Source organism: Protopterus annectens, chromosome 7.part0 (assembly GCF_019279795.1).
Source record: "Protopterus annectens isolate FY-2018-M chromosome 7.part0, PAN1.0, whole genome shotgun sequence".
NCBI lineage: Eukaryota > Metazoa > Chordata > Ceratodontiformes > Protopteridae > Protopterus > Protopterus annectens.
Window position 1 is genome coordinate 117721963 of NC_056739.1, and position 20729 is coordinate 117742691.

General features: G+C 41.1%; 1 protein-coding gene across 1 annotated transcript in view; it reads right to left on the reverse strand.

Moving 5' to 3' along the window:
- Positions 1-18356, reverse strand: part of RPS10 (ribosomal protein S10) — a 121622-nt gene extending 103266 nt beyond the window's left edge. Inside the window, exons 1-4 of the mRNA XM_044076551.1 lie at positions 18245-18356; positions 15460-15609; positions 13588-13759; positions 5157-5234 (exon numbers count right to left, since the gene is read on the reverse strand). Of these exons, the coding sequence (XP_043932486.1) occupies positions 5157-5234; positions 13588-13759; positions 15460-15609 (400 nt within the window). The 5' untranslated portion in view covers positions 18245-18356. The remainder of the gene's footprint in view (positions 1-5156; positions 5235-13587; positions 13760-15459; positions 15610-18244) is intronic.
- Between the last annotated feature and the right edge of the window lie 2373 nt (positions 18357-20729).

The following is a 20729-nucleotide window of genomic DNA, read 5'->3' on the forward strand; positions in this document are numbered from 1 at the left end:
TTAACCTTCGAACTTTTGAAAAGTTCGATCATGCAATAGTAACCTATCCGCCCATATACCAAACGTGTACCACCAAACTGGAATCATTATCTACAACCTCTTGTGCAGCACAGCAACCTCCAACACATAACACCATTCTAAGTGTGTACAAATACAGTGTTAGTGGCTGGTTAGGCTGAAAGTAAGGTCTGCCATACAGTGTAGTGATGTTTCACCCATCACCTTCCACCAGGAGTGCTGCAGAACTTGCACGCTCCTGCTTGTTCACTCATCATTCACTCCAAATAAAAATGCTGGATTGCAATTAACCCTATGGTCACAAACTACTATGTCCACTCCCACAAAGTCTGACCACCTGAATGCCCTTCACCCCGCTGCACCCAGGTGATCAGTAAATCTTGGCTCATTAAAATGAGCCCTGTGGGTAAAACGGAAGGCTACTGCAAGCTGGAAAACAAACATGTATTTCATGCACAATGACCTAGTACCTCTAAGCCTGGCATATTTTACCAAAGAACCAAAAGAGGTATTCAGAATGACCAGGGAAACTCCAACTTTTACTGCTGTGGGGTCTTTACATCCAAGTGGTACCCACCTTTGTTTTGTCTCATCTAAAGGGACAAAAATAGCAAATCCAGGCATCTATGTGCCAGACCCTACTTTAACTTCTAAGCCATGGCAATCCTCTCTTTAAAACAACTAACCCATATGCTCACAAGTGTGGATACAGCTGATCAAAGATGGACATCCTGGCAGGCACCAGAAAGGTTGCTCAACAGAATCAATAGTGCATTCCCAGCATATATGGTGCACTACTATATACCCCTCCGCTACACCTGGCAATGCAGTGAGAAGATTGACCACTAACTCATGATGGGCATGCAAGCTAACTCTCACCCTCCTCTGCTTGCCTCTAGTGCCCAGTAGCTAATCATAGGAAGTTACTAGACTAATAGCCCTAGGGTCCTTACAAGCCTAGACAAGTTCGACCCTTACTTCCACAATCAGCACAAGAGGGACAGGTGGAACTTCCGGGGTGAACTTAGTTACCTATCCAATCGTCCAGATTGTGTTTGAAGGCAGCCAATGAGATGCTCTCTGACATGACGTGGAGTCTGTTCCAAAGGTGTGGTAACCTCTGGGAAACAAAGTTGCCCCTCCAGCAGGTTCTATTAATGTCACATACCAGGTTAAGGTCTATGGAAGGCAGAGATTGCCTCAGAGTAGTCTGCAGAATAAAGTGACAGTGATTTCAGACGATCCACATAAAACAGATACTGAAGACCTTGAATTTTCCTTGTGAGGAACCTTTGTAGACTCTCCAATTGTTGCAGGTGCTTGGAAAGGTACATACCAAAAGGGTAGTTGTACTCAATTATTGGCCTGATGAAGGAAAAGTACAGGAAGGTTATAACTTTTTTTTTTCTGGAGGCAAAGCCCTTACTTATGAGATGAGCACCATAGAATGCCCTTCTTAACACGGTGGAGACAAAGGTAAGGCTGCAGTCAAACCTGTCTCTCCAGGTCTCTCACCACTGAGTGTGTGCTTAGGGTGCTGCTACAAATGTGATAGTTAGCAGGAACATCACTCTTACTGAAAGGAATAATGATATTTTTTAGTTGAGTTTAAGGCCATGACTTCTGCACCAAACATTTGCTTGCTTAACACCCCCTTGTAGGATTGTAGGATGCTGACATCATTTTGGCGATTCTATGACTGTTCCCAGTTTGCAGTCATCAGCAAATTTTGTCTACCACAGACCTTTAAGTTTTGCTTGTACTTCGGAGAAATAGATTCCAAACATTAGAAGTCCCAGGACTAATCCCTGTGAACACCACTGGTTACAGGTCTGCTGTTTGAAGTGGCTTCCCCTATTTTAACTATATGGATTCTATCACGGAGCCAGTCAGTGACCCATCTAACAATAAGGGTTGATACTTAGCTGTCTCTTTCCAATACCGTGATGGGAATGGATACCATTCCCAAGTCAACGTACGATTAAAAGTTCATGAAATTAATTTTGTTTCAATCTTTGATGTCAGCCAAAAGTGCTCTTTGCAGCACCCACAATACAGGACTGTAGATTCTTTTTAAAAAAAAAGACCCTTTGCTCCTATTACAACTGGAACAGTCTGGGTATCTTTCTCCCACATTGCAAATCTCAATATTTTATGACTGTCTCTCTGTATGCAAGACACTGTAGTCACTGGGTCTAGCAGTTTCAATCATGGACCACTATATCTGGTTTTCTAGCACCTACCTTTTGAACGGTTGGCAATGGGCGAGTCCCATGTGATGCAGACTATTTTCTATGATGCTTTGTGGCTCATTTTTCCAGCGTTTCAGCCACTTCAATACCATAATGTTTGCATAATCCCCAGTGCAACAGTCGTCACATTATGCCTTTCAGTGTACACTCCTCGTCACATTATGCCTTTCAGTGTACACTCCTCGTCACATTATGCCTTTCAGTGTACACTCCTCCTGCCATTAGTATGTCACAACCAGCAACAAGGATGTGCGAGTTTCCAATTCTGTTTTACAAAACCTACATTCGTCCGTTCCCCCCACATTTTAAAATGGACTTTGTAAACCGTGTATGTAGCCCACTATCTTGGGCTGCCAATATTAGCCTTTCATCTCTTGGTTTGAATTTGCCTCTCCTTGACCATTCCTGCGTTTGATGCAGATCAACAGGAGGCTCTCCCAGAAGTTTTCTATACTTGCAACTATATTTATGCATTTTCCACGTCTTGCTTTTTCATCTGATCCTTCACTTTGTAGTCTCTCTCTCTCGTTTTTTGCACATTCAGTTGCTGCCTGATTTTATCTACTTCTGGTTTGATTTCCATTCCTGCTTGGTGCCGATATGCTATATGACAAACTCACCCATACCTAACTGGGTGAGTGTCAAGGATTCCTGGGTGGGGGAGACGATGTCAAAAGCCTTGGCTAAGTCTAGGTAGACTGCATGCACAGGATGTCCCCCTGTCCAGTGGTGACTGTCTCGATGTCCACCGGGTTCAACAGGCATGATATCCCTTTGACAAATCCAAACTGAGTAAGGTCAAGTGTTTGTAGATTACCTACATCTTTGTTGAGAAGGTCCACGATGATTCACTGCATGACCTGTAGAGAAGGCTAGTCAGGCCAATAAAGCACCACCTTTGTGCAAGGCAGTTTTTCCATTCAGCTGGGACGAATCTGATGCTTAGACTATGGATGAAGACCATACCTAACCTTGTTGCTAACTCTTGTTGGAGCCCATGTTGGACGCAGGCTGGTTATCAGATTCCACAGATACTGTGTTTTTGCTCTTAGAGAGGGTTTACAACCTGTTCTTTAGAGATACAAGGTAGGCGACAGGTGGCAGGGACAGGGAGTGAAGTTTTCACAAAAATCTCTCGGCCAGCAGGTTAGCCAGGTCCACAGGCTCAGTATATGTGGCAACATTAATTACCAGTTCAGAACAAATCTGGGCCTTTCCTTTTAGGTTATGGATGTAATTTAAAAGGTCTTACGGCTGTCTTACATTGAGGAAGTTAATTTGGATTCGTAGTTTGCTTTGGAGGACTTCAGAAGTAGTCTTATTTGCTTGTTTAAGATGAGCAGGAAGGGTTTCCAGTTTAGGACTCGTTCCCACTTACTTTTAGACAGAAATTTCCTCCTCCTACTGTAAAGCCTGTTAATGGCAGTTGTCCTGCAGGCAGGTTTGCTCTTCCTTGAGGAGCCTGTTTTGGTCCCAATGGGTATGGCTGACAATGCAGTTATACAAATGTTTGTATAAAGCATTGGTGTAGAACTCTGCATAGCTGCCAGTTTCATCTGAGGGGGGGGGGGGGGGAGGTGCAGTGAAGCTATTTATACCATCCCATAAGAGAGTATAACCTGCTTTGGGGAAGTGTTTTAGTTTAGTGGCTGCTTTTAGGGGTGGGGGTCAGTCAGGTGCGACAGTTACTTCTAACACCGATATGTGGTCAGATCTCACCAGGGAAGACATCACAGTGGGGGTGCTACAGTGGTACCCCATACTGATAAACAGATCCAGGATGTTGGCACCCCTTGTGGTTTGATCATATTAAGGGCTTCACCCTTTTATGCTGGCTTTGCCAGGAAGATCAAAACGCTATGGATAGTAAAGTGTCCTGTCCAATCTTCAGATGGTCTCAGTAAAAACAGAAATCATTTCTCGCACCAAGAAAAGAAATTACTCTGTACAAAAAAAGAAAACGAATTTTGTTTTTACATGTGGTACCAAATCACAGGACTCATCTCCACCACATTTTCAGACACCAGCAAATCTGAGGAAGGGACAGACCTAAAAATGTAATCATTTATGAATAGCAACTGCAGTGAGAATAAATATGGCAGCACTTAAGAGTGCAACCTAAAACCCACCAAAAGCGACTCTTAAAAAGACGTAGATAGAAAATTTCACAATATAAACCTAGGAGCACTGCTGTTATACACATTTCCCTTAGTAGCCAATACAATCACATGTCTTTTGACATCCAAAGAGGAGGACTAAACCCAGAATCTCCAAATAAGAATCTTAAGCAACAAGTGTGCTGTCCCAATGATACTACCCCATAAGGCAAGACATCAACCTAGGCTGCCCACTGCCACACTTCAGCTAGGCTTCTGTACACAAAACAGTCAAGTTGTAAGAGGGCGAGACAGTGGTGGAGAAAAAGGTCTGCAACACTCCTCTACATAGACACCAGAGGGAACAGTACTCACCCTCCTACATGAAAACTGTTTATTTACCTTGAGGATCACTTGCAAAACAAGCCAGCCATGCCATATCTAAATGATACTACAAATGCAGAGATGCAGTATCAGTTACATGTGCATTTGGGCTAGGAAATGTAACAAAAAGGAAGACATTGTTAACAGAAGCATTTTAAATGTCTTCACGTTCTTTATGGCAACTTTGCTCGTGCAAGTAGAAAATATACACATGCAAATAAAAAGGGTTAGCTAGTTACTGAAAACATGCTTAAAACACTGCCAGAAAAAAAAAATGCATACAGGACCACATTCAAAAGGTACACTATTACCCATTATGAGGTTTTTGGCATCTGCTAGACAGATTACATTTCAATTAGCTCAGTCTTTTAGCAGGAAAACCCATACTACATCCAGATTTACTTACGTGGTGCTGCACTGCGTCTGTATGTGTCTCTGTCAGCTTCACCACGGGCAAAACGAGCAGGGCGTTCACCTTCCAAACCTTCAGAACAAGGGGAAAGCAAGATAGAAATGTAAAGTTACTAGGTTTTCATTGCAGAAGAAATCAGCACCCCCCAACCAATGATTTCTTAAGACAATCACAGTCTGAATGCTTGCATTTTCTTCAAAGAGAAACTCTGACCCTGGAAACATTAAAGGGACCAAAACCAGTGCCAAAAGGTGCACAGTGCAAGCTTCTTAAAACCAAACCTACCCTAACCTGTAACTTACAAATTTCTTGAGAACTTGGCGACTCAGAATGAAACAAACAGTCAGCTGAGTTAACCTTTGGCACCACCAAAATAAAAGTATTACCAGAACCCAAACTTGGCAGTCTTAGTTAATGTTCGGTTCACCAAGGAAAGTGCTTTATGTTTTGTAGTAACAAGACAAGTTAGACTGCGTGTTGTACACCAAGCGGGTCTCCCTTTGACATACACCACTCCATCTCCTGGGTACACACTTAAGAGCAGAATATGAGCTCCGCTTACCACTACAACAGCTGCAAATTTTACTAGAGGACCTGACTTTTCGTACTACCCCACCCTTACACTCTACTGATGGCCACAAGACTAAAGATTAAACAACATGTATTAGGTTAAGTGACAAACCTAAAAGCTTAGAACCATGATAAAGCCAGAAAAGAAACCGTATAAACAGAGGCAACCTAATATGCAACACATGAACTGTAAAATGAATGAAGAATGCAATACCCACCGAGATAAAATGGGCTAAGTGGGTGTTGTGAGAGCCTATTCTGGCATTCAATGAGCGCAAGCCAATGAAATCAGTCCCACATCATACTACATTCAGTACCAAACTACTGACAACCTTAAACCAGAAACTGATTTAAGAATGCCAATACCCCGGAGTAACTTAACTGGCTTGCAGTAATTACAGGTAGAAAGCAGGAATTCACCCTGAACTACAAACACTTAACAAGAATCTGAAAACTATGAAAAACGCTAAAAAACATCCCCCACCCCATCCTGCTTTTGCACACTCCAATGTTACATAACCAAAGGGATTCAAGCATGTTGCCTGTACGATACGGTCACTCTTCTCCTATGGGTTCATGGGCTCTCTGAAGTGAGAGAGGCAATTGGGGGGGGGGGGCACAGCCCACCATGAAAAGAGCTGAAAGTGTTTGTTCCCAAGTACTCAAACTGTTACAGCATGACTGCCACACATACGAGACGTTTTAGTGCAAGTCTACATCAGCCTGTAATTCTGCCACTAATGCTGCAAGGGAACTATAGGACAGACATAAATGTATATGCAGTACAGGCAAAAACCGAATTTGAGAACAGTACAAATTTTAACAGGAGATGCTGGCTACAGACTTGAAGTTTTCACATGATGCTTCACAATGTTTTAACTAAATATTCTACATCTAAATTATGCACAATTGGACTGTATAATTCTGTAGTTATGAACAGACTAGCCAAGCTTCAGTGATGTTAAACCAGACCACCATACAAAATCGCCAATGTACAGTGCACCTCTTCTGAAGTCTCTTGTTCCAACAACCCCCTAACAAATTCCTTATCTCCAAATGAAACCCAGGTCTTTCACAGGTTCATAGGTGTGTACTAGGCTAATGACCCTGGGGCCTTTACAAGTTTAGCCCATAGAAATGCCCTGGCATTGTGCCGCCAGTCATAAGTTCCTAGTACCTCTATCAAGTAGAGCCACTGGAGTGATCCCCGGGGTGAACATTCTATTTTCCATTAAATCATCAAGATTTCGCTTGAAGAGGGCGTAGGATGTATTTAAGGCCTAGGCTCCTCTGCCTGCGGTATTCTTGTGGCCTCTCCAGCTGTTGCAGGTGTCTAGTGAGGTACATGCCAAATGGGGCATTATACTCGGATTGGTCTAATGAGGGAAGACTAGAGAGAAATGAGGACCTCTTTTTTCCTGGATGCAAAACCCTTGGTAATGAGATGTGCCACATAGGACTTTCTGACCAAAGTGGCAATGTGGTGGTCGAAGGAGTGGTTGTTGTCAACCTGTGTCCCCAGATCTTTAACACCTTCAGTGTTCAGTGGGCTCCCATCGATGTGATTAGTGGGAACTGAGTTTTTCCCAAAGGGGATGACGCTTTGTTTGGCATTAAGCTGAAGGCCATGGTTGACACCAGTTATTGGTCTCAGTGAGGCCTTTCTGTAGGATGTCTGCATCACTTGGGGACTTAATTGCTCCAGGCTTGCAGTAGTCTGTAAATTTGGTCAGCCAGAGTCCCTCCGTGTTAGCCTGGACTTCTGAGAAATAGATGCCAAACAGGATAGGACCCAGGACTGATCCCTGTGGGACTCCACGTGTGACTGGTCGGCAGTCTGACTTGAAGTCCGCTACTTGTGGGTTCTGTAAGCCAATTTGCAACCCACCTAATGATATAGGGGTTGATGCCTAGTTTGCAGAGCATCAATAATTCCTGGGTAATGGTATCAAAGGCCTTGGCCAGATCGAGGTAGGCTGTATGAACTGCCTTTCCCTCATCCACAGCTCTGGTGACGGATTCAAGTCAACCAGGTTGAGCAGGCATGATCTACCTTTCACAAAGCCAAACTGCGTGGGATCTAGAATTTGGAGATTCTCTACATCGTTAATAGGTCCATGATGATGCGCTCCATAGCCATGCATATCAGACTAGTCAGGCTAATGGGAGCAATAATTTCCAGGGTCTGTAGTTGTTCCTCCTTTAAAGAGAGGGAGGACTGTAGCAGTGCACCATTTGGTAGGGACAAAGCCTGAGGAGAGGCTGTGAGTGAACAGAGTACACAGATGTGGTGCCAGTTCACGTTGTAATTCATGCAGAACACACCCAGGGATATTGTCGGGTCCCATGGAAGCTGTATTCTTGGCCTTAAGACAATGCAGCTTTAAACCTGTGCTGCAGTAATACTGGGTGCCTGGCATTCTTCCGGTATTGAGATTGGTCCTGGGGTAAAGTTGGCACTGGGGGGGGGGGGTAAAGTTGGCACTGAATCTGTCAGCCAGTATGTTAGCAATATCTATTAGCTCAGTATAGGAGGTACCATTGTGCAGAGCAAATCTGGGTATTGCCATGGAGATTCTTGATATAACTGCAGAAAGCTTTGTGGTTGTTTTTAGTGTCTGCCGCGATTCTGGCTTCATAGCTTGCTTTAGAGGTTTTGATGAGAGATCAATGTTTTGTTGAGGCTAATAAGGGAATATTTCCAGTCTTGGGACTTTTTTCTGCAACAGTTTCTTCCTTCTGTTGTAGAGTTTAATGACTGCCCCCCCCCCCCCCCCCCCCCGAGGAAAGCGGTTCTGTTGGGTATGGCTAGTTCCATGCATTTATGTATGTGTTTGCACAGTGCATTGGTGTATGACTCTGCAATCATGCATCTATTTTCCATTAGCATGGGTGTCGTGAAGTTAGCCACCTCTGTTTTTAGGAGTCCAAAGTCAGCTTTGGAGAAGTTTTTCATGGTGGCCACCTTTACGGGGGGTGTGGGTGAGACGTTGATTCCCATGGTGATTATTTTGAGGTCGGATCCAAGCAGGGAGGAAATGGTGTAGCATAATGGTTGCCCAGGTTAGTAATAACCAGGTCAAGGATGTTACTTCCTCTAGTGGGGGCAAGAATGAGCTCATCCAGGGCACTGGAATTGATGAATTCCAGAAAGAGTTGGACCAGTGCATTGGTACAGGAGTAGTTTTCCCAGCTGATGGAGTAGTAGTTGAACCCACCTAGTATGAGTGTGTTGGGTTGGATCTTAATAGTTTCCAGGGTGCTTAGGAATGTGGAGAGAGTCTTGGGGCATGGTTGGGGACCTATAGCAGGCTACGACCTGAATTGCAGTCTTACCCAATGCTAGTTGTACCAGGAGCATCTCAGATGTGGTATGCTGGGCTACTAGTCTGGAGGTGTGCATATCCTTTACGAATATGGAGACACCACCACCTTTGGAGTTTCAGTCCATGTTCTGGAGCCGAAAGGTGTGGAATGAGTTATAACCCTGGTTGCGCAGGGGTGCTTTCTCTGTTGCTTTAAAACAGGTCTCTGTTACAGCACAAATGTCGAGGTTTTCCATTTTTAGGAGTGCTTCAAGCGAGTGCATCTTGAGATTTAAACTTTTAGTGTTGAGCAGCATTCCACCTCTAGCATTCTCCTCTAACTTGTGCACCAGTTCTTACCCTCTCCTTTGACAGGTCCACATACACTGAGGTGCACACAAATCATCTCCCCACCTTGCTAGGATACATACACACTGCATTTTCAATCTTTGCAGCTTCTCCAGCCCTCTTAACTGCCCAAGACATCTTGTTACATGACTACAAACTATTCTCACCACCCCAAGTGAAACCTCACAAATACACTACAGATGTAAAAGGGCTTAAAACTCAACTGTCTGGATTGCCCGAGCTCAAATTAAGAAACAAATATATTAAGTTTGAACTAGCATTTGCGCAAGCCAAATAAGATCATTAATACTTCCAAACTGAGCATTACCAAGGTCACTGCTCCTCAGAGTGAAAATACAGAAGGGTACGAGTCTGCAAAGGAGTTTGCCCTACCTACAAAACGTGCTTTTAGTCTGTCACATCAGCTAAAGTGACACGGTAAGGCACTTTGAAAAACTACAGTGAATCAGAATGAAGAACATCAGCACTCTACAAAGTCCATCACTATGTACCACACCATCTCATCTCCCATTATTTTTATACACAGAGCCACACAATATATCAGGCCAGCTTTCAGACTGTGGAAAACCCTGTAGTTTTTCAGAACTTATATCAAATACATGGAATATTCTTGGTAAAAAGAGCATTCGCCTTTCTTTGTTGCAACAAGTCTCAACTGCTATCCATCAGCCCAGACCACCAATTTTTGAAACAAATGCAGAGGAATCCAAGACCACCACAACAAACTCACCGGACAGTACCAAAGTCAAATCTTCGAGGCAATATAAAACTTTGTCAGATTCAGGATGCCTTCTGTGCAGAGTCTACATGTCCTCCCTGCAGTTGTGTTGGTTTCCTCCAGGTGTTCCGGTTTCCCCCCACATCCCAAAGACATGCGACAGGTGGACTGGACACTAAATTGGCCCTAGGTATGAGTGTGTGTGCATGTACGTGTCTTCTGTGGAAGGTTGGGGGCCGGGATGGCAACTCGACTGCCAACAGTTCTGCGGACTGTTGTTCTGCTGCCAAGACCCCTAATGGGAAAAGCCAAAAGGAGAAGTCGCACACAAGTACGGATGAATACAGGACCCAACAGCCAAGCCTGCCCTACCTTCCTAGGATGCACTGCAAACTTTCCTAATACCAACCCTTCTCCCGATTTTACACTGTACTATATTTAGGGTTCCATTAGACCATCTGTTCCACCTCACCATCAACAAATCACCACATGACATGATAGGGAAGAGAAGCCTTATGCTAAGTTTTTCAAAAGCTTGCTGCAGATGAGCGGAAGCAAAGACTGCTGCCACAAGTATAAAAGGAAATGTTCCAGTTATTCACTGAAGATTATGCTCTAATACAAAGGCCACATTTCCAGAATCTTTTATGAAAGTGTTTACAGAATTGCCTTTACGGCATATTTAAAAAAAAAAAATGCAAACTAGAAATGGACTAACTTAATCCAACGGCTTTTTGACACTCCTCTATTCCACCTTAAAAGAGGTCTAAAGGCTCAAAATGAAAACGGCTTCTCTCACACACAATGCGCATGTATTTGTACGCATGCACACATAGCCAGCCTTATACATAGGCCAACTAAGCGGCCACCTAGGGCACCACTCTAGCAGGACACTTTTCCAGTAATCTGGATGGTGTAGGTAAGACCAGGATGGGGGCACTGTGGAGACTTTTTGCCTAGGGCACCAGTTGACCAAGGTTCGCCCCTGGGTGTGCACACTTTTCTGTGTAAAAAGTAGAGTTCATTTTACACTTGAAAAATGAGAGTTTTAAATATAGCACCTAAATGCAGAAAAATAGGAGACACGTTTACAGCATTAATATTAATGGCCAGGCAGAAAGTGTTGACATCACTGGGTTCCACTTATAATTAAGCTGGATTAGAATAGGTAATTGTGAATTAGTTAATTAATGGACAAACTGCCAACAGTTTAGCAAAACAAAACACCGCTACTAATTAACTAAAAAATTTAGCCTGTGCCTCTACCAAGTCCCCATTGCTTTAATGGTGTCAAAGGATCATCCAGAAGTGAAGACATTAACTTGCAGCAATGCACAAATTAAACACCACTTACAGATGCTGTAAAGCATACCACCTGAACATACAGTCATTTCAATTGTACCTATTTATACCAGTTTAACAGGGTTAATGATCTGCGCCACAAAGGAATGGTAATTGCAAATATGAAAACATTGAATATAAGAAAATGAAAAAGAAAAAAATACCAGAAGTTAAACTGAAACATACAAAATAAGGGAGAGAGATTAATCACTGCAATCAAAAAGGCTAGCGAGCTACATTATGAAACCAATATACTACGTACAGAAAAATGAACACAGAGGCAGCCATGGAATAATCAATATGCAGTAAATATGGTGTTATGTAGTTGGGCGGCCACAGTGGTGCAGTGGTTAGCATTGCCGCCTCACAGCAAGGGGTTCTCCGGTTTGATCCTCGGCTGGGGTGCCTTCTGTGCGGAGTTTGCTTGCCCTCCCTGTGGTCACGTGGGTTTCCTCTGGGTGCTCCGGTTTCCTCCCACATCCCAAAGACATGCTGCAGGTGGAATGGACACTGTAAATTGGCCCAAGGTGTGAGTGTGTGCCCCTTCTGTGGAAGGTTGGGTGCCGGGCTGGCAACTCGGCACCGTAAAGCTCCACTGCCAATCATGAGTGGACAAGGTGATCTGCTGTGGCAACCCCTAACCGGGAAAAGGAGAAGGAGATGATGTTATGTAGTTTTAGAAAAAAATGGCTAAATTAAAATTGTACTATAAACTGTATAATCCGACCATGGAACTTTAAAGACTTTGATGAGAATGTGCTACGCCAAGGTGCACCACCTTAGAGAACAGGGTGGTTTTGCAACTACTGTTCTAATTGGTGTGCCTTTATATACTTTCCTAATTGCAGATCAACACATCTGCTTGTCCTCAGCATTTGCCAAGGGACACACTTTCCACAAGAAAGTCTCACCTCCTCAAGGAAGGCCTTGCACTAGTAGGTCAGTCCCACCCCCAGAAAGTTCTCTTGAACTACCATCAACCTACTTTCCTTGCTACTGATGACCTTTGCCTTCGGCTAATGTTTCAGTAAAAAGTTTTCTGATGGAAAAGTTAGTACAGATGTTCTACTGCTAAAGCGACATGTACTTCAACTCCTAGATTATAAAATGCCCTTCTGTAATGACTACACTTGCCTTTTGCAACACACACGTAGTAAATCAAATTAACAAAGTCAGTCATTTTACTTCACTGCTTAAACTAAAAAGTATAATTTTACAAAGTAGCCAAAAGGCTACTAACTAGGTATGAAAGCACTGAATAACTTACTGTTGGCCCAAGCAACCAAATAAAATACAACTCAAGTTAGGGTTTATCAAGATTCCAAATAACGCAGCACAAACTACTGCACAACTGCAGAACTGCTCCCTCCAAAACAGCAGCCTAAACTTTTGACCAAGATCAAAAACATTACAACCGGCTCTGGAAAAGTCAGTGCCCTGCTGCAAATAAAAGATTTGGATGTTTAAAGTCTTCACACATACTACCCATCTTAATTACTACTTTTCAAATGATTGTAACAACTTTTAAGAAACTTATGACATTTACCTTTGAAGCTACTACCTACTACGTTTGTGACTAAACTGTATCTGTAATTTGTTATGCATGGAAACAAAAATGTTTAACAGAACAAAAATACAGTAAAACAGTTGTTTCCTATTAAGTTTGGCAATATTAAAGCATTTGTCTATACATTAACTTCTACACATGCCCACATAAGCAAATTTGCATGTCTGTGTCTTGCCCATGAATCAGACCGCAAAATAAATTGGTTTTCAGATTATGCCACCTGGTTGGTAAAAAAGCAGATTCAAGTTCCACCTGCACAGACCAGCAAGTCAAAACAGAAGCCACACATGTTTAACACTAACATTATAAAAATACAAATGAAGTCCCATTTTATCATGAGGTTACTGGCAAATGGGATTTCTCATTATTACTATGTTTAGTTAATTTCTTTGTAAAAATGCAGTGCAGTAAGTCTGCTTCAAGCGACAACTGCACAGAACCCCATAAACTTGAAAAGCAAGGTCTTTAATGTGCGTTTACTTCACACTCATATGAAAATAAATATGCAACCTTCATGTTTGCACTACACCTGTTAACTTTTAACTCAAAACTCACCTTTGGGTCTTGGCCTGCCAGTTTCAGGACGACTTCTGCGCAGAGTAGCAGGAACAATTTCTGGTGGAAGGTGAAGAAAGTCACGCAGATACTGTATACCTTCATTTGTCAGATACCAGTAAAAATGACGCCAAGCAAACTGTTCTTTTACATAGCCACGGGACTTCAGAGACTTAAAAAAAAAAAAAAAAAAAAAAAAAAGATCAAGACTCAAACAAAACTTTAGGATCTTCCAATCATCAAGCCCAAGCTGGATAGAAAATTCTGACTTCTAGGCTAAGAAGCACTTCTGTACCCAACCCTATTGGCAGAAAAATAAAACCCAGACTGTAATCACAGAGGACATATGTTTGACTAGCAGCAAAGGTACATTAAAGTGGATTGAACAGCTGACACTGGTTTGCCTATTCCAGGAGGAAGCAGCTTTGCTCTCTGCATCAGCAACTACTGCAATATGAAGAGCCCAGCAAACTCTTGAGATGCAAGGGCAGACCAACTTGGTTAAGATATTGCACAAACATGCAACTCCTGAAATTTGCTTTTGTAGGCATATGCAGAGCTTGCAAGGCTACTACGTGGGTGGGGCTGGGAAAATCTGCAGAGTGGCCCACTCCCCTAGCACCTTTCACCCCCATCAGGGAACAAACTGAGTGGAGGCCTCTTGCTCTGAGAGGGGAAAAAATGGGTGCAGGAATGCTACTGTTGGACTGATCATGCAGCTAAACTCATCAGGATAATCTAGAACTTGAGAAATGCAAAAGATGAGAGCGCCAACAGGGTGCGTGTCTCAACAGTACTTGCCGACTAAAGTATGATTAGTTGCAGAAGGCTAGTGGCCTCTTCAGTGGAGACCAGTGATAGTATTTATAGGGCTAGAGGAAATTTAGCCAAGGAATTAGGGAGCTTTTATTCTGACAGGTATTCTGGGAGCGTTTAAGCAACCTGAACTGCCACCACCTCTAGCAGACATGATCTTGGTTTAACATCTCAAATGGTGCCATTCTTAGAAACGTAACCCTCTCCTAAAGTTACACTAACGACTCAATTGGAATGGCAAAAGAATCCAGTCTTCTGCTCTGCTCTTCCAGCACCAAAGTAGAATGTATGCTCTGTTGAGCCACTGACATTGCTAAGGAATAATGTGTCATTTACACCAGTCCACTCACAAACTTGTTTCACACCCAGCTATTAGAAATCTCAACCAGCCTCTAAACCATCCTCTATCTTTTCCCACCCCCACCACTACACTTCAAATACTCAAAACCTTGTTAAAAAAATACTCCTCATGCCAGATCTGCTCCCACACATCTCTATTCATTCTATCAGCAATGTTTCCTTGTATACTTACACACATCTTGTTAAGAAGCTGTTTACATTACGTATCCATATATCTGCTTTCTCATCTATTCAAATGTTTACAAATCTTCCTCCAATGACCAGATCTTATAGTCAATTGTCCCCCACCAAAAAGGAACTGACATTCACCTACACCCCACAATCTACAGTTATTACAGACTGATTGAGCCGATGTGTTTTGAAAAAGCTAAACATATACAACCAAAGATGGAGGGAAAACTTAGAATCACATGCCTGGCAGGCCATGCCATCGGTTTCAAGAAACCAGGACTGCTACTTCCTGTATATGAAGTAGTATTTTAGCCCATAATTCTCCCAGATTTCCAAAGTCATAGCCAAAAATAAAACATACAATGCCTTTCAGATTTAAAGCAACACATGCAGTTACTACAATGCCAGCTATAACATAATAGTTCAAGATGAAAGAAGGGCAGATTCCAGCATCACCTTCAGTACAACTGCCACCTCACACAGCAACTATCATGCTTATATCTGGAATACATTACATGTCAATACCTGCATGGCCTTCATTACGTGGAGGTTGGGCACATTCTTGTCAGCCAACTCCGGGTGTTTGGGCATGTGAACATCCTTTTTGGCCACCATCACACCCTCCTTAAACAGGAGTTCGTAAATGGCAATACGATTCTTCTTGGGCATCAACATCTAGGGAAAAAAAAAATCAGAAAGTCAGTTTTCCACCTAACACAAAGTTCTACATTCTTACCATACGAACCCATTTTTTTCCATTATACAATTGTGGCCTCCAACAGAAAAAACATTAAGTGTAAAGGTTTGCAGTATGTTGGAATGAGCTCATTTGAGAGGCTGCAATAACACCCCTGTACGATGGAGCTGTACTATCAAAAAATCAAGATGGCAGACACTGCAAAACCTACTCAGAAAGATACAGAATACAAGTTTACCAAATAATATAATTTGACAGAAAAGGGGACTACGTTACTGAGAAGATGGTCACAACACACAAAGAACAATACACTGAAAAGTAACTTCTCTGCATACAGACCAGTGTTGACACTGACAGACCCAACATATTAAATGCCACCAGGCCTATACACATTTACAGTCACAAACACTTGGATACTTAGGGCTCTTCTAAATTTAATCATAACTGATCATACAGCTAGCCAACCAGACTTTTTTAATTGCAACAAACATTTTGGTCAAGTTTAACTCTAAAAAGGAAAAAATGTTCAACTGCATGAAACAAACAAAAAATAATGCAGATTTCAAGAGCAAAGTAAGGACTATAAACCTTGAAACAAACGCATCAATAAATGTACCCTTCCACAGTCAACTCTACATATACTAAACTTACCAGGCTTTCGGCACACCCTCTTCAAACCAATGAAGGTGGTAGCGCCTTCTGTTTAGATCACAGCAGAAACAGTAAACCTTGTGTCCAGCCCATTCTATTAAATAAGGACATAAGCAGCAAACTCTACACAAAACTATATACACTTAACTGTGGGAAGAAAAGATAACCCCCTAGGAAATGCAGCAGCAAATCCACATCCAAGAATTTTATAAACAGACATACCCACTCTAAATAGTAGGAAACAAGATGTGCGACTGCAACTACACACCTTGAACTGTATGTACTCTAAAATAAAGAAAAACCCAAATGAACTGTTCAAAAAGATCACAGTTTAAACCAGCTACAAATACACAGAGCCATTTTTTTAAAATAAAGACAATCCAATCACAGACAAAAACTGAACAAATAAATGATACAAATAAGCAATAAAAGTTTCTTCTCGCAATATGCTCAATTTGTTTGGATAACATGCAAGATGAACACCTACTCTGATCACTATGAAATTTTACACTGCTTTGGAGTGGTATAAAAGGGTCACCAACAAGATTACTTCTATAGATCAACTGTTACCTTCTAGGATGCAAGGTTGATACCTTGTTAAATATACTGTTATACTTGCTGAGAACTGTGTGCTTTCTATAGAGCTGATTGGGTGAAAAGGGTAGTACCCCCCCTCCCCCAACATGCTTGGTAAGAGCAGTTCAAGCATACAAGGGAGCAAATGAGCCTATACTTTACCATATGCACTGTAAATCATGAGCAACAGTACTGTCAAAATAACATGTCCAAGAACATACCAACACAAACAATTGAGTGTTACTTTTCTCCAAAACTACCCATGTCTATGGCCAAACAAAAACCATGCATACAGTAAGCAGATGCACAAAGAGATAGCATATACATTCAAAATTAATTTTAACAATGTAAATTAACTATATCATACACATTAATACAGTAATCCTTAACATGACCACCACCACCATTCCATGAACTCCAACATAAAGTTTGTTCTGGATGATCACAACACCAGTACTGGTCAAAGTGCCACCTACCCTCACAAGGTTTATATTTACACCAGTACTTGTCAAAGTGCCACCTACCCTCACAAGGTTTATATTTGTATAGAATCATGAGAATGCTGAAGAAAATCATCATAGCCAGTTTTGGGAAGATATAGAACCCAAGGGAAAATAAAGCTGCAGTGCCTTCCCAGTGACATCAGACCATCAACTATACATGAAATAAGAACTCTGTACAAAACCAAAAAAAAAATCTTTTTTTTTTTTTGGGGGGGGGGGGGGGGGGCCCAAGAGCATATTTGAAGTATTCTTTGGCAACTTTCTAAATTTTCAAAAAGCAACAGGTTTTGAATTAGCATGCATTTTCCAAAGGCTATAAAATCTGAAATTCAAATGCGTCTTTACTTCGTGACTTCAATCCTCAAAGATCTGCTAAAAACTCCAACAAAACAATATGGAGCAAAAACCTGGTCAGTTTACAAGTACAATAGAATATCAACACAAGTATTTACCGGTTATGCAGCTGTCCGTCAATACAGTATACAATAATATACATATATTGCTACCCTTTTTAAATCATTAAGAAGGGGCACAACATTGTGGAGCGCAGTACAGACAACATAAGGAAGCCCTGCCTCAAAAAGCAACTTATGCAACACAGTTTTTACAGGTTACTAGAACAACATTCGATAACATTTCTGGACATCAACATTTCTATTATTCACTACTCCCAACTCCGTTTTCCCATTACGGCCACCCGTTTAATAAAACCTCAAAGTAACACAGTACCACAGAAAGGGGGGGGGGGGGCATTTAAAAAATTACTTCAACAGCTGACTTCAAGGAATTATACATTCTCACCCTAATCAGTAACAGCTTGTACAACCCTCAGATGGGAAGGATATAATAAAGATTATAAAATAATCGGCTATCCCCAACGTACCTTTACTGCCTAAATCGGGCCTGAAGGAAAAAAGAGAAAGAGCATGCGCACAGCACAGCGACTTCCTGATTCTTGGAAGGACCCTACGCAATACGTATACTTCCCTTCAGCGCCTGAATAGTTGATGCACCTGGAAGTAACATTTGAAAGTTCGATACTTTTTATTATTGTGTATCTTTTCCAAGATCATGTATGGTGTGTAGGGTTACTACCACACCTTTCAACTGTGCAGATTTTCGCCTCATATTTACCTTTCTGTCAAATAGCGGAGGATTGAAACCATTGAATAATGACAAACATTTGAGTTTAAGACTCCATATCCTTCAGAAAATTCATGCTAATGCAAAACCTATTATTCTATCAACTCTCTAAATTTGTAAGAGACAATATTTAAAACCTGTCCATATTTGTCCCCCCATCATTTTAAGCTTTGTCCAGATTTTTTGCTCTTAAGAGGTTGAGAGGTATGGTTTACCAACTGTCCATTTGGGCAGTTGTGTTCTGCAGGGAAAAAAAAACAAAACAAAAACTAAAAAATAACACATGTCCTGAGATTTTAGGACAACACATATTTCTTAAGTTTTCTTTAATAGTTGCATAAAACAATTATTTTGCATCCAAAACACCTAAACGTTATGAGAAATAGAATAAGTAACTCACATGCTATAAGAATAAGCTTCTATTTTGGCAAAAAGTAAAGTTCTGTCCTTTGCATTAGCATATATATATGTTTTGTCCTGCAAAATCTCACGTTTCTACAAAAAATTTCCCACTTTGGGCAACTGAAAAGGTGGCAACCCTAATGTTTGTGCAAAATAATTAATGCTGGGAAGATTTAATTCCTGCGTACCTTTTCCAAGATTACAGTATACGATGTGGCTGCATATACTGTTTAAAAATATAGTGTGTGTGTAAATCTGGAAAAAATGTATACATAGGTCTGTGTGTGTGTGTGTGTGTGTGTGTGTGTGTCTGTGAGTGTGTGTGCGTGCACGTGCGCGTGTGTATATTTAGTTAGATTTTTATTTATATGCATGCATTAAATGTGCATACATATCTATACATATATATTCATCTGTATAACAAGTAAATATCTATCTATATATATATATATATATATATATATATATATATACACATACACACACACACACACACACAGTATATGTGTATGTATATATATATATATATATATATATATATATATATATATATAGTATATATGTGTGTGTGTACACACATTTATACACACACACACACACACACTCATATATATATATATATATATATATATATATATATATATATGTGTGTGTGTGTGTGTTTGTGTATGCATACACCCACATATGCAAACCCATATATACACATAAATACAAGTATGCTGCAGGTATATCTATTTAAAATATAGATGTTATATGTGTGTGTGTGTGTGTGTGTGTGTGTGTGTGTGTGTGTGCACGTGCGTGCTAGAAATACCAAAGTAATGTTCTTAGGCACTCTGCAAAAACTAAACATAGTGCCTGTTTTCTGTAACCTTCCTATTCTAAAACAATCAGCGGATATACCGTGTTAAACTAGTGATCACTCTTGATCCTAGATTAAATATGTCACTATACACCACCATCGTAAATGCAAACAGTAATTCTACCCTAGCTGGATACCACAACATTTCACACTTCCGCACCACTGACAAAACAAATGCTATTAACAAAAACCCAGTAAAATCACTGTTAGAATATATCCTACCATTACTTGTCCATAACTTCAAGAAAACCCTCAAAGACCTTAAAATTCCCTGCAACAAAATTTTCAGATTCAGCCTGCTCTTGCCTGAAAATGAATATGACTGTGTTACTCTTCAACAGGCCTATGACTTCTTTGTCTTGTTCATGAAAACCTTTACAGTGACTCTACTATGCTTGTTAGCCATGTACCATAAAGAATACAACTATCAGCTTTATTCTAAGGGCAACAGAGCCCCAGCTAGACCTACTAACAGTCTTTAAGGATAAATCTTTCTTAGTCCTTACACCAAGGGTATTGGACTCTCTCCTTGACCAAATCTGTAACATAACTGTTAATAGTAAATTCATAGAAAAACTAGTAATCATGCTTGAAAAAAGCTACTTGATCTTCCTACAGATCTTAGCATATGACTTAAGTGAACCCAAATAGCACATCTTTCTCACCATATACCATCTCCTTTTTTTGGTGACCATTACTGTGTAGAACTTCTCTTCCAATGTTAACACTCTTTCTTACCTTCTCATTCCAGATAAGTGAAATAGCTACAGTTTGTATATACAATGAAAATGTACTATAGTTACTGCTACTTTAGGTACTATTTGTAACATTTCGATTTTTAGACTGTTTGCATTTCATAATGTGCTATTATCTTGAGCCTGATACCAGTATGTTTGAGATAATTTTAATAAAATGCTGGTGTATCTTGACATATCTGACATGACTATTTGTTATTACTGGG